Source organism: Anarrhichthys ocellatus, unplaced genomic scaffold (genome assembly GCF_004355925.1).
Source record: "Anarrhichthys ocellatus isolate YVR2014 unplaced genomic scaffold, GSC_Weel_1.0 scaffold12, whole genome shotgun sequence".
In the NCBI taxonomy this organism is placed as follows: Eukaryota; Metazoa; Chordata; class Actinopteri; order Perciformes; family Anarhichadidae; genus Anarrhichthys; species Anarrhichthys ocellatus.
The window spans coordinates 6867330-6880876 of NW_022280042.1; the positions used below are offsets into that span (position 1 = coordinate 6867330).

General features: G+C 49.3%; 1 protein-coding gene across 1 annotated transcript; it reads right to left on the reverse strand.

Moving 5' to 3' along the window:
• Positions 1-441: 441 nt before the first annotated feature.
• Positions 442-13362, reverse strand: adamts5 (ADAM metallopeptidase with thrombospondin type 1 motif, 5 (aggrecanase-2)). The gene is made up of 8 exons (XM_031852369.1): positions 11695-13362; positions 7277-7409; positions 6894-7061; positions 6211-6494; positions 5280-5463; positions 4995-5170; positions 4353-4528; positions 442-4126 (listed from the first exon to the last, which is right to left on the reverse strand). The coding sequence occupies exons 1-8, from the start codon at positions 12796-12798 to the stop codon at positions 3448-3450; spliced, it is 2904 nt and encodes a 967-aa protein (XP_031708229.1). The 5' UTR covers positions 12799-13362; the 3' UTR covers positions 442-3447.
• Positions 13363-13547: the final 185 nt, after the last annotated feature.

The window sequence follows — 13547 nt, forward strand, 5'->3', positions numbered from 1 at the left end:
ACTTTGTATATATGTACTTTGCATTGTATATTACATATATTGCTATTGTTTAGGTCTGTACTTTTACTTAAGTTTAATGGGTTTTTTAAACATGAAATGGAGCATAATTGCATCGCAATATTATTATTTAAGTACTTCTTCCACCATTGCTTCTGGCAAAAGGCCACATAGTGACAATGGTCCTCCTGTCTTAACTTGCGTGTGCGGATAGTGATTGATTCGCAACATTTAAAACACAGGTAAGATAAATAAAATGTATTGATGCCGTGGCAACATTAACAACACAGACACGGAGATATTTAAATATATAGATTTTATGTACATATATTCATGTGGATGACTAGAAAAGAAACACTATATTCTTACAAAGGAATGATTCTGCACAGTCGTATTCCTAAGTCAAATAGCAATTTGATACAAAATTACTATAATAAATAAAACTCATCTCATTGTTTTTTTTATTCACACACACACATACCAGTTGTACAAACAATAAATTACAAGTTCAGTGCTGTGTTTCTGTCGTTCAGCGAGCGGGGTTTCCCCACTGGAAGAGTCAGAGTAGATTGTGTGTGTGCGTGTGTGTGTGAGGGTTTCTGAAATACTCAAATGCTTTGTAACTGATGGGTTGTTTTCGGTGTGTCTGCATGTGTGCATTTCTGTGTAAATATGGTTGAATACTAACACGTATATGAAAGATCTACTCATCGTACAAAAAAATGTCTACATTGTGTAAATAAATCTGAACGTGTGTGGGAAGAGGAGAGAGCAGTGTGTGAGTGGTATGTTGACCCGGGTCATGTACGATCTGAAGACCTTCCTGATGGTTTGTTTTCTCCAGCACAGGTGCCAGATGGGTGAGGCTTGCCACACAGGAAAATGTAAGTAATGTAATGTAAACAATTACAGGCAGGTATTTTAGTCCATTTGATATGTAATGTACATTGTCTACACTCTTAATGCAGCCTTGATTAAATAACCAAATCAAAGCATGATATGGTGAGATTTGGTGGAGGATTTTAAGGAACGAGGTCCCCAAAATAACCATAAAAGCAAGTCTCCTCACTTATACCTGGTGGCATTTAGTGATGCAGATTGTTTGTTTTTTTTACTTAGTAAAAAAAGTAAGTTGGACATTTTGATTAACTTTCTTGAGTGATAGACAAGAAGATTGATACCACACTCATACATGTCTGTTCAATATGAAGCTAGAGCCAGCAGTGCATTAGCTTAGCATTAAAATGGGCAAATTGTTGTTTTTACACTCCGATTTTTGCACAAATTAAACAAACAATATTAAGCCATATTAAAAGATGCTGGTAGGTGTATTTTGATTCTTTGGACACAATCGCTTTCCCCTTGCTTCAAGTCTCAATGCTAAGCTATGCTAACCATTTCCTGGCTCTAGCTTAATATTTAAAAGGACAGGCACGACAGTGGTATCACTCTTCAGATCTAATTCTCAGCAAGAAAATGAACAAAGTGTCAAACAATTTCTTTAAATCAACAGCAACATCATTTCCCACAATCAGTATCCCAGAGTATCGGCACTATTTCTATAGCAGGAAGTAGTTCCACGTAAATTGTTGACAGTGAGGTCTGTGGATTGTCTGACGTAAACAAGGCATTGTTTCTGGATTTTCTTCTGAAAATTGTAAATGTCACTTTTCAAAGCTGTTACGGCCGGGGAGGGAATTCCATTCATTGACTGGGCAGGTTGCACCAGAAGGATATCTCAATATCTCGATTCTTTGTATTTTGGGTGAACTGACCCTTTAAAATCATCTATTCTGTGGCACAATCTGAATTTTTGTAATGTGACATCACCCACCAGAGTGGGAAACAGATAAAACAAAAGTAGTAAAATAGAGAATGAGTGATGAAAAGGAGGTGAATTGCAAAAGGACATTAATGACGGCATTAGTATCTCCCTTGCTGTCGTTGCGAGTATCCAGGGCTCACATTGTCATACTATTGCTTCCTAAACAGATAAACAGACCAACAAACAGATGTTGACCGCCACAACAAAACATGAGGGTCGCAAACCTCCCAGCACCAGCATAATGACTGATGCAAACGGAACTGAGAGGGAAGAAGCTTCAAGACGCACACGTTCACGGTTCATACTGTATGTGCTTCAAACACAGGCCTGGATGAATGTGCAAGCACATAACATGCACACACACACGCACACACACATACCCACAAACAAATAATCAAGCATTGCCCCAAACCTGTGAGTCATCATTAACCTCCATAAATGTTAAGGAGTGTCGTGGTTACTTTGCCCCTTTGTCGATTTAACTGTTATAAAGTTTGTCCCTTGAAGGCCACCGTACGCTTCCATCCCATCACACCATGCTTGTGTATCAACAAGCTGCACAGGTGACTTGTGTCTTCTGGGTAGACTTTCTTCCCGAAACCTTTCAACAACTTGAGCTGAGACGTATCTGAATAGTTCGAGACTGATTGGATTTGGGACGCGACGCAACGCACCGTCCATCAACCAAACGTCTGGGTTCACCCATCCATTCTTGGCCACCACTATGGGAAATGGTTCATGTTAAGTCTGCCCTTCTTCTTGTGCTGCTTCTCGATTTTCAGCTGGACAGATCCGTCAAACAAAGACACAGAGCGCTTATAGTCGGGGCATATGGGTAGCCCTGATCCAGGACCATCATGTATATCTCCTGTCTTTTGGACATTTCGGTCTTTGAGTGGTTCATAAATGTATTTACGGGAAGAGTACTGGTAGGCAGCCAGAAGGTAAGGAGAGCACCATTTCAGTTACAATACGGCAAGGATGCACTCAAGTTGGTTTAAGAAATAGACACCCTGAGCAATTGTTGATTTGACATGATTCGTTGCTACAAAGATTTCTTAATCCGGTGAGTTCATCATTTCAACATTCTACGAGCTGTTCAGTGAGTGAAATTTCCAAGTCAGGGTAGTAAAAGAGGACGCAGAATGACTGGGCTACGATTCGGGCAGACATGACGACAAGGTGAATAACGAGTGCTTCCAACTCCCCACAGTGATTAGAATAGCATGAAAAAACAACAACACGACAGGCATGCCATTACAGGGCAACACACACTGAGCCTCCAGGGTTTGGAGACCTTAGTAAAGACAATCAGTTACTGTCCATGTGGAAAAGACATGCAATGTAAGTCGTTGGCTACGCCAGGGTGTTCCTTGCCACTATCATACAGACACTGTCCACCGTTCTACTTGTGCTCTGCATAGCTACTATGATTCCAGGACATTCCTCTGGCATATAGTCGGGTACATCCACGACAATCTGTCTCTGGGTCTCTGCGTATCTGGTCCAGGCGCTATCAGCCAAATTTCACAGTCCTGTTTAAGGTTCTTAAATGTATTGGTCCATAGTCCTACATCCAGCACTTGAGACCTTTTATCAGATGTACAGATTAAACTCCTTCCGCCTCAACATTTCTTCACCAGACAGTGTTTGAAGGCAGAGGGTCGGGCACCTAGCGTGCAGCCCTTGGACAGTTTCCCATTCTGGTCCTTACACTGCACAGTCCGGCTCTGCCAGCCAGTGTCACAAGTCCTGGAGCATGTCATCCAGGAACCCGTTACCCAACGGGGCCCGGGAGTTGGGGTGGAGGGACCGGGAGCTGTCGGTGGCCCTGGGACCAGGACAGAGGAAGCGGAGGAAGATGTAGTGGTGGTTCTGGTGGTGGTGCTTGAGACTCTTGTAGTGCTCTGAACAGGGGTCAACTTCGGGTTGGGGATGAGCGGAGCGGACGGCTGCTGTGGGGCTGTCCGTCGGGGCATGAAGAAACTATAACGAACATCCAGGGGCTTTTTAGCGTCCGTCGCCAGAATCTGGACCACCAAGGCTTCTTGGAGGGCCCCGGGACCCATGCTGTGAAGCCACTCGTCCCTCTGGCTCCAGCCGCTGTAGTTGAGCACAGAACCGTTGAGCGGGATGATTGTCTCGGAGGTGGAGATCATGAACTTGCCGTTTAGGAGGTACTCGTTGTTGGGCCGTCGGAGGGCCAGGTAGCCGGTGTAGCGGGTCTGGTCCTTGGCCTTGTGCTGGCGAACCTTGACGTGGGTGGAGCCTGCCGGGATCTTCACCACGTCAGTGTAGCCCTTACTGTTTGGCAAGAGAGAAAGTAGAATATTAAGATTATTAATACGAACATTTCAGCATATTCCAAATTCATGAGATATACTATATATATAATACTTTTCTCCTGAATTCTTTGTGTGCAAACCATCCCTGAACCGAGACCACCCCTATGAGGCACATCTCCGTATGTGCGAGATTCACATGATACGAAGACGAATAACGCACTCTTGAAGTCCTCTGTTTTTCTTACCTCTTCTTGGTGAAGTTGCCCACAACGCGTATACATCCTGTGCTGTCGCCTCCACAAATACCACACTTGTCAAACTGGAGCTTGGAGCCAATGATGCCGTCACAGCCTGTCCGTACACACTTCCCTTTCACGCACACCGAGCTGCTGTATGGACGACACTCTGTCCCCTCAACCACCTGAAGACAAGCAGTCACAAAATCATTTCCCACATTTTTATATTTCCATTAAAAAGGTCCAACGTGTAGGATTTAGGGGTCTATTAGCATAAATGGAATTCATAACTATGTTTTCATTAGTGCATAATCCCCTAAAACTAAGAATCGTTGTGTTTTCGTTAGCTTAGTACGAGCCCTTAATATCTGCATAGGGTGTGGGTCCTCTTCACTGAGTCCGCCATGTTGCACCGCCATGTTTCTACGGTAGCCCAGAACGGACAAACAAGCACTGGCTCTAGAGAGAGCCTTCCGTTTTGTTTTTACTGTACCTGAAGGCCACCGTAGTTCTCCAACAAGCTTTGACAGGGAGGGTTTTTCAGTTGGTTGCAATCCGCAACCTCACCACTAGATGCCACTAGATCCTACACGCTGCTCCTTTAAATATTTAAATACAGTGCGGTCTTTCTTTCTTTTTCTACTAACTCACCCTCTGAGAGAACACCACATAGTATCCTGTTCCTTTTGCTCTGCAGGTCAACTTGCACACATCTTTGGGGAGGACTCCAGCGTACTTAGGCACCCACTCAACAAAGGTCTTCACCCCTTTCGGATCCGTCTGGGGGCCGTTGCGCACCTCACATTGCTCCTGCCGGAAACTCTTATCTAGAGAGAAGTTCCATTAAAAGAGGGTTGAAATGAAGAACTAAATGATAAATAAACAATACCTTGTGCTATTCTACTCATGCATGCATTCACAGGCTGTCGCACTCACTCGATGGTGGACATGGTGTGACGTTGCAGGACCGATAAATGGCCCTCTTTCCCGTACAGTAGCGCCCGTTATTCCGTGGCGGCGGGTTGTTGCACAGGCGTTGGGCGAACTGCACCCCGCCTCCGCAAGTTCTGGAGCACACACCCCAAGGACCCCAGGAACTCCAGCTGCCGTGGTTGGACGCCTGGGAGACGGAGGAGAGGAGAGGGAAGATGAAAGAGGAAATAAGAGTTGGAGGAAATGACAGAGGAGAGATCAGAGAGGAGAGAGGGATGAAGGGGAAAGAAAGACAAAAAAAAAGAGGAGATGAGAGAGGACAATTAGTGCTTATCGGACATGTAAAGAAAAATGTGGCATGCATTGTGGTGTGGAAAAGAGACAGAAAAGGAACGGGGCTATCTCCATGTGATAAAGCCTCTCATTAAGACGGTGACTGGATCCGTGGTGCAGCACACATGCTTCCCCTGAATGAAATTCTTAAGGTAATGTCCCTACTTTGTTTTTTCCAAGCAGCGCTACATGAGTCATCAGTGATGAAAAAAGAAAAAGACTGGATAAGTAGCATTTAACATTTTAGGAGACAAATTTTATAATCCTGCAGAGCTTTTCCATTGAGTTCCACTGTCGAGTCTTTATACAGTAGTACTTTCCACGGTAAAAGCCACTTCATCTGCAATCATACGACAAGGAATATATTTAGAGGCTAAGAGATTATTAGCACAGATCAGCAGAGGCATAAATACAGCAGACCACACAATGAAGAAACCCGTTACATTCGTTCTTTTCCTTTCTACTTCATCTTTGTCATTCCCCCCTTTTTCGTCTCCCAAAGACAAGCTCTTACAATGTGGAAATGAGTGCTTCAAATATCAGTTTTTGGACGATAAAAAGCAATCTATCTCCCCGTCCTCCACTTTCCGATGCCACTTACCGAGTAGTGCCTCTTGCGGGTCTTGTCCACGCACTTCCCCTGCAGGCAGATGCGTCCCTTCCCGCAGGGCGTTCCCTCCACGGCCGGCAGCTTCTTGGTTAGACACACCATCTGTCCCTGGCGAATCACGGCGCACCACAGGCGGGCGCACACGTCCATGCCCGGGCAGACGGTGTACTCGGGGCCGAAGGCCAGGCGGCACTGGTGGACGGCGTCGTAGCTCTGCCCTGGGAGCTCCTCGGGGCCCAACAGGGGTTGGCGGGGAGAGTCCAGGAGGCACTCGGCTGTGGCGGGAAAGAGGGGGGAGGGATTTTTTTTAAAAAGGGCAATCTGCAATCTGCATACTCTTGGCTGGCCTGTATGACATATCACTCATAGAAGTGCTGGAGCAGCAGCAGATATGTTATCACATGAATCATTTCGAAAGCAATGAGTTTTTTCCTGACAGGATGCCAACCGACAAAGCTTTATGGCCATAATGAATGACACCTTCTGATGAGGTATAACTCATCTTGATTGGCTGCCGGTGATTTGTCTTTGGCTGCAGTGCAGCTACATTCTTTAAGAAGTTAAGAGGACTGTAAATCAAACTTCTGCTGGCTGGGAAGAGTTCTCACCGTTCAAAGAAAGGCCAATTTGTTTCACCGTGCCCTTAATTGCGCTGCGTTTTCTCCCACACTCACCGTTGCCGTCGTCAAAGAAGTCCGTGATGGTGGCCGAGGTGCAGCGGCTCCAGGGTTTGGAGGCGTCGATGGAGGTGAGGATGGAGGACATGAGCCGCTTGTCGCTGTTCACTCCGAAGCGCTCCTCGCAGAACTTGGAGTCGTCGTGGGACAGACCCAGCAGGTGACCTGGGACGCACGGAAGGAGTCGACAGAAAAGAGAGATGAGGTGTTTGCACATGCAGCAAGAATGAGAAAAGCAAACACGCCGAGCACTCAGGTGTTAGGTGTACGACATCAGACAACGCCCTCGAGATATTAATCAGCACGAGAGACGTGCTGACAGATGCGCATGCCCCGATGCGTTTATATCTTTGCTTGTGTGCGTGTGTATCCATGCCTACCTATCTCATGCGCGACAGTAAACGCAGCGTGAAGCCCGTCGTCCTCGATGACGGCGCAGCTTCTCTCCGGGGAGCAGATGGTGCCGACGTCCGCCATGCCAAGGGTGTCGCAGGAGTGGTGGCCACAGAGGTCCTGGACAAAGGAAGTACTGTAAGTCTACATTAAGACCCAAAACATTGTGGAAAACATTTCTTTAAGGAAGTGACTTCATCCTTGTGAACACATAACCTCTCTCAGAATAGGTAAAAATGCAACATAAACAAGTACCAAAATGAATGTGAACCGAAACTCAGTTACCAGGATGCAACAGAAACTCAATGGGTGGATATTTGGCTGAGTCCCTCAGGCATTGAATTATTGGACTTTCATGCGGGGGGGGGGGGGGATCAATCGGCTAATCGTGGCCCCGTGTGCACACGCAACGCAGGGGAACGGAACAGGGTGCAGGTGCACATAAACATATGGACGAACGTGCACGCCAGTGTGTGCGCGGGACATCCAACGCTCGCTCTCTCTCTCCCGTGAAGAGGATGAATCGTCATGTTAAGTGGCGCTGATAGGCCTGCTGGCTCGTGGGTGAGAGCCTCTCTGGGAAGGCTGTTTACCCCGTTGCCCGGCGGGTCGAGGTTTTGGGACAAACTGCCTTGTGTTCTGCGCTCACACTCACACAGACATGACTGACTGGGTGGGACCACCTCAGACACACACACACACACACACACACACACACACACACATATAACTATAGGAGGTACACATAAATAAAGGGCTGCATATAAATGCATGCATGTACAGCAGATACAAATAGATGCACACACAGAAAACAGAAAGAGAGCGCCTGCTTCTGCCAAGTGACTGCTGGATACACAAAGAGCAAGTCAAACACACTCGCTGCATGCACGGAAGTTTCTCTTGGCTTTTCCCCCATGCAGAAAAGCTAGAGACAACGATGGAAGGAAACCTGTTTGTTTTGAATCAGACAGTGTGCACATGTAGAGAATATTGCCTTGACATTTTGTCTGTTTCTCTTTTCCCGTTTCCCACACTCTTTCACCCCGACGTTCTGTACACCTCCCTGGACGCGGTGAAAGCATCTACTCTCTTACCCAACTTTGTTTTCAACCAAAGGCCCTCTCGGGAGAGAGAAATAAGTACAGGAATCAGACGCGTGGGATGCCGGATATTAAAGAGAAGAACTGAGAGAACAAGGAGTTACAGAAATATTGGCAGAAATAACAGGAGAACAGGTGGCAGGCTGGTCGTGAAGGTCAGGAGGCGATCAGAGCTCTGTGTGTGTGTAACAAGACCACTTGCGATCTAAGCCGAGGCTTGTGTTAAACAAAAAGCCAGCCAGACCCAGACACCCACTCAAACCTCTCTGGCAGAGTTGAGCTCACTCTGTGTGGTGAAAACGCCCTGCAGGCCGATCACAACCAACCCGCTAATCAAAAGCAACAAAAACCAGCTCTCCGGCACCGACGGTAAAGGTCACAGATGATTGGTCGCGAGTGATTGACGGAACATAATTTCATCCCCGTGCTATCCAGTGCTTTTTAGCCAGAGTGCAGTTTAAAAGTCACTGATGCATCGCGGTGTGACGAGGAGGATGAACCAGTCTGGCGTATGCCGACAGAGCCTGGGCGTCGAGGGTTTTGGGATCCGAGGGGGCTGTCTGCAGGTTGTCAACATACACCAGACGAAGTGTAGCGCGTGTGAAATATCAGGAACAGTCAAAACAAATAGAGGGGCTAGCTGTGACGGGGGCGAGGGCTGGGAAATGTACACTTTAATGCGCAGACGCACACATAAACACATGGAGGAGGAGGTACTTGCATCACAAGTACCTCCGAGCGATATCCATCCACACATCTGAGCTATTGCTGCAGCATCGGACAGCGGCATGAACACACACGCGTGTCGATCTCTCCGGCTTTTCTGCAGCCCTCTCTGCGGCCACCTTACAGTGGGGCTTTGTCCGCCATCCGAGCTCACAACAAGCCAACACAGCCATGCACGGCACTTAATGTTCCCACATACACAGACATACACAGCTCGGGAACAGTCCCCTCAATGAGCCTCGTTGTTTTGTTTTTTTCCCCCGGTGCTGGTATGTGTGGAACTGGGTGACACCGCCACACGGGTCAGCTCACAGCGGGTACCCGGGGTGTTGGAGTAATTGGACCTGACCACAAAGAGACGAGTTCCCCTCCAACCCCTGTGCTCTCCCGCCGCCCCCTCCCTCCCTCTCTCCCCCTCCTCCTCCTCTCATACGGGAACAATGGACTGGCCTGACTTCACGGTCACAAAGTCTTCAATGAGCTTCAGTTCTCGCTCAGTGGGCTACAATAATCGGGTTCTACTTCACAGTCGCTCCAAATACACAGATGGGAAAGGTTATTTATTTTCACGTGAACTACTATTTGACACCTCCGACAGTCAATGGAATATTAGGGCATTTCCTGTAACACATCTGAACAGAATCAGTAACATCCATGACAACAAAAGTTCCTCTAATGATCGACACGGTAAACAAACGGCAATGCAAGCACTCAGCCGAAACGGCTTTTTATAGCCAGAGAGTTCAAAAGGTCAAAGTTAAAGTGGCTGCCTTCTTTGGCTTATAAAAGGTTGCGACCCTTCAGAGTCGAGTCGTGCGCATTAGCTATGTGTTTACTCTGCACGCAGATAGGGATCAGGACCCGGCCCCGTGGGGTTTCTCAGCTGTGGTGCAGGGGCCATGGAGGACAGCTACAGTATTGTGAAGGTGAGATGTGTGTGACTGACGGTCTGTAGACAGGTTTGTAAATAATGCAAGCGCTGCGACAGGTGAGACACCAATGCACTGGCTGATGTACTGGCCTTTTGTGAGGTCGTATCTTTTTGTGTCTGGATACAGAAGACATTCTAAAATGGACTGCTTGGAGATGAAACAGTATTTGAAATCAAGTGGATGCTATTTTTTCAGGGTGAGCGTGGGCATTTTAATAGGATCAAAGCCCAAGTAGAATAGAGAGAAGTCCACAGTCATGTTTCATTAGCTTCATGTCCAGTTGGACTCTCTGCCTTCCTGTCCAGTGGCTACCGTAGAGGTCTCTGGGTTGCTGTTTTCATGCCCTCTTGACCCTGCCAAACCAAACCACCATCTCCTGTCTGGGCTCTGTCAGTCTTGCCTCTGCAGGTGCAGCGGCAGCAGTGTTAGTGAGGAGCCACGAGGTGGTTGGCATGCAGGAACTGTGCCACTTTGCCAGCCCGCTGACCCCAGGTATGCGCTACCGGCTGCCTTGCCAATGCACGATGGCGGCAACTTGCAGCAGGGAGCCAGGAGATCTCGAGGTAATCCCGCCTTCTCCCACTCGAGCCACGACAAGACCCTGCATGAGCCGAACACGCCGCGATCCAAGGAGGGCTGTCTGACCTGTCGAATTGGAGCCACACCCGGAGAGGTGAAAAATGCATGCGGACCCGCCGCTGCCCTTCGTTTATTCGAGCGGGCAGGGAGGGATGGAGGAGGGGAGGGAAAAGGACGGGATGCATGAGTGTGGTCTGGGTGAACGTGGGGCTTCTCACAGGGTGGATGTGTTTGTTTGTTCCTGACAGCTCCCAGCAGCTGACAAGCTGGAAAAGTAGCTGGGGGGAAAATGTGCAGACTGGAATGATAAGGGAGGGAGGAATTGCAGGGCCGGGATGACTACCTAATTAACTGGTAGTTTCAAGGGAGTTTTAGGGATATTTCTGCAATGCATCCAGCAGCTGATTTCAACACCCCCCCCTCCCTTGGGAAGAATTTGTGTGCACGGCCTCGGGCACGCGCCTCAGATCACACAGACTTGGAGGCTTTTGGGCCGTCAGGGGACTGGGAGGGGGAGGCTGGAGACAGAAGAGCCTGCCTAGAAAAACACCAGGCGCAGGAAATACAGTTTTTTTTAATGGACTTTTACAGACGCTGCTGCGCTGCATTGCGCACGAGACATTCAGCAACAAGAAGAGAGGGAGAAAGAAAGCATATAGAAAAGGGCTGGAGACAAGCAGGGACATGTGGGAAGCAGCGTGTGCAGTCTCCACTTCTGATGGGCTGTGATGCAAATGGCGACATGGTTCACAGTTGGCCGAAACAACCACTTAATGTGTCGCTTTTCGGCTATTGCTGTTATGTAACAACGATGTGCGTCAGTTGTTTCCACTCAGTGTGTTTTGCTGTTTATAATCTATTCAATAAGCCACCCGAGGCTCTATCCGCCAAGTGCTTTGCTACAGCTGCCGCCGCGTGCGCCATCAAAATAAAAACAACCCGTGGCGTCACTCCGCCGCCTTGGCGTCATACCCGGGGGCGCTAAGCCGCCTCTTCTCCGCCGTGTGGGCCGGGAGACGGAGGCGGACAGGTAGCTGGGTGCGGAAAGCGAGGGGAAGTTTTGTTTACCTGCCTGGTGAAGAGGATGGCGGCGTCGTGGTGCTGCTGGTGGTCGTCGTCCAGCGGGTTTTGCTGGTTCTGCCACTTGCAGAAGCTCTTCAGCGTCGCCGCCGCGTTCTTGGACACCTCGAGCCCCTTCTCCTTCTCGGTGACCACGGCCACTTTCACCACCGACAGCCGGATGGGGTTCTCGATGCTCGCGTGGCCGTACAGCTTGGAGGCGATGGCGGCCAGTGTGAGCAGGTAGTGGTTTAAGTCCTTGCCGTATTTCTTGGTCATGGTGTCGTCGGCTACCAGGAGCAGCTCCACGTGCCTTGCGCGAGAGACCGACCGCTTGCTCCGCGTGCCATGCTCCGGAGCAGCCGCTTTGGTGAGCCGGCTCCACCGTGTTCGCCCGTGCGCTCCGTGGCTGCCCGCGCTCTCCTCCGCGAGCCCCTCTCCGTCCCGTCTCCCCTTCCCGCGACCTCTGTGCCGGCGCTTCCCCGCCGCATCCCTGCGTCCTCTGCGGCCGTCGCGCGTCCCGCAGCTCTCGCGCCCCTCGCGCATGGCCTCGAAGCTGAAGCTCTCGCGCGTGAACACGTGGAGCGCGCTCTCCGCGTCCTTGTCCTGCAGGGCGCGCACGTCGTGCTCGTGTCCCTTCGCCCTGATGATAGGCGTGATGGTGTAGCGCGCGTGGTCCACGGCGAAGAAGCCCTCGAGACCCCCGCCGCAGAGGTTGAAGACGGCCAGGGACTCCGGGTTGGAGTCCACTGTCCCGCGGTACGCACACTCCCGCTGCAAAGCCGCGGGGCTGTTCCCCATCATAGCGAGCACATACTGGGGGCTGAAGTGATGCGACAGCACCAACTCGTCCCGCTCCATGTCCAGCTGAAACCGGCTCCCATCCAGGTACACCAGGTAGCCCACCTTCCCTCCTCCGTGGTAAATCCGGTCAATGGTCCGCACGACCCCGTCTGTCCTCCGAGCAGGTGTGAGAAGCGACCCGTTCGCAGGTGGAAGATAGAAACCCTGGAAAGTAGAAAGCCCCGCTCCCAGCTCCAACTCCACGACGCACAACAACAGTAGCCGAAACCAGAGCATGCCCTCGGCCAGAGCACCAAGGATCCGCACCATTGTTCATTCCAACCCGAAGAACATCTATGTATCTACTAAAACAACCCGGGGCTGGCTGAAAAGACAACTTTGAGCGTTTGTTCCCCCAAAAAGCGCATCCTCCCGGTGTCCAAATCCCCCATGAAAAAGCGCACAGTAGTAACCAACAGGCGAGCAAACAAAACCATTGAGGAGAAGAAAAAAATAATAAATGGAAACGAAAAGGAGCAGCAGAAAGGAACTGTGTGCAGGCTGGAGAGCACTGAGCTGAACTTGGAGAACAAAAACACAAAGTTTGCTCTTAATAGGACCCGGAGAGAAAAAGTCCTGCCCCCTTTGCGCTCAATCACCACTCCTCCCCCCCTCTTCTCTCTCTGTCTCTCTCTCTTTCTCTCTGTGTCTGTCTCTCTCTCTCTCAAATCAGAGTGAAGTCAAGTGCCGGAGGAGAGAAACCTGAACAATGCTGTCACTGGAGTATTTCCCATTGCCTCAGCAAAGGAAAGAGTAGACTTTGCAAGTCCATCAAAACCCACATGAATCCCTTTGAGAGGCAGAGGAAAAAGATGCAAGCAAGAAAGCGAGCCATCCAAATAATCACTTCTGATTCTGAATAAATCCTAAAATCCACCTCATCAGTGACAATCACCCCCCCCTCATTAACTTCAGTATCAGTTGAAGCCAGCGTTAAAAACAAACAGCAAAACAAGTTACCAAACAGCTACATGCTGCCACTCCCCAGGACCAACACCATTTATCATAAGCATTAAACA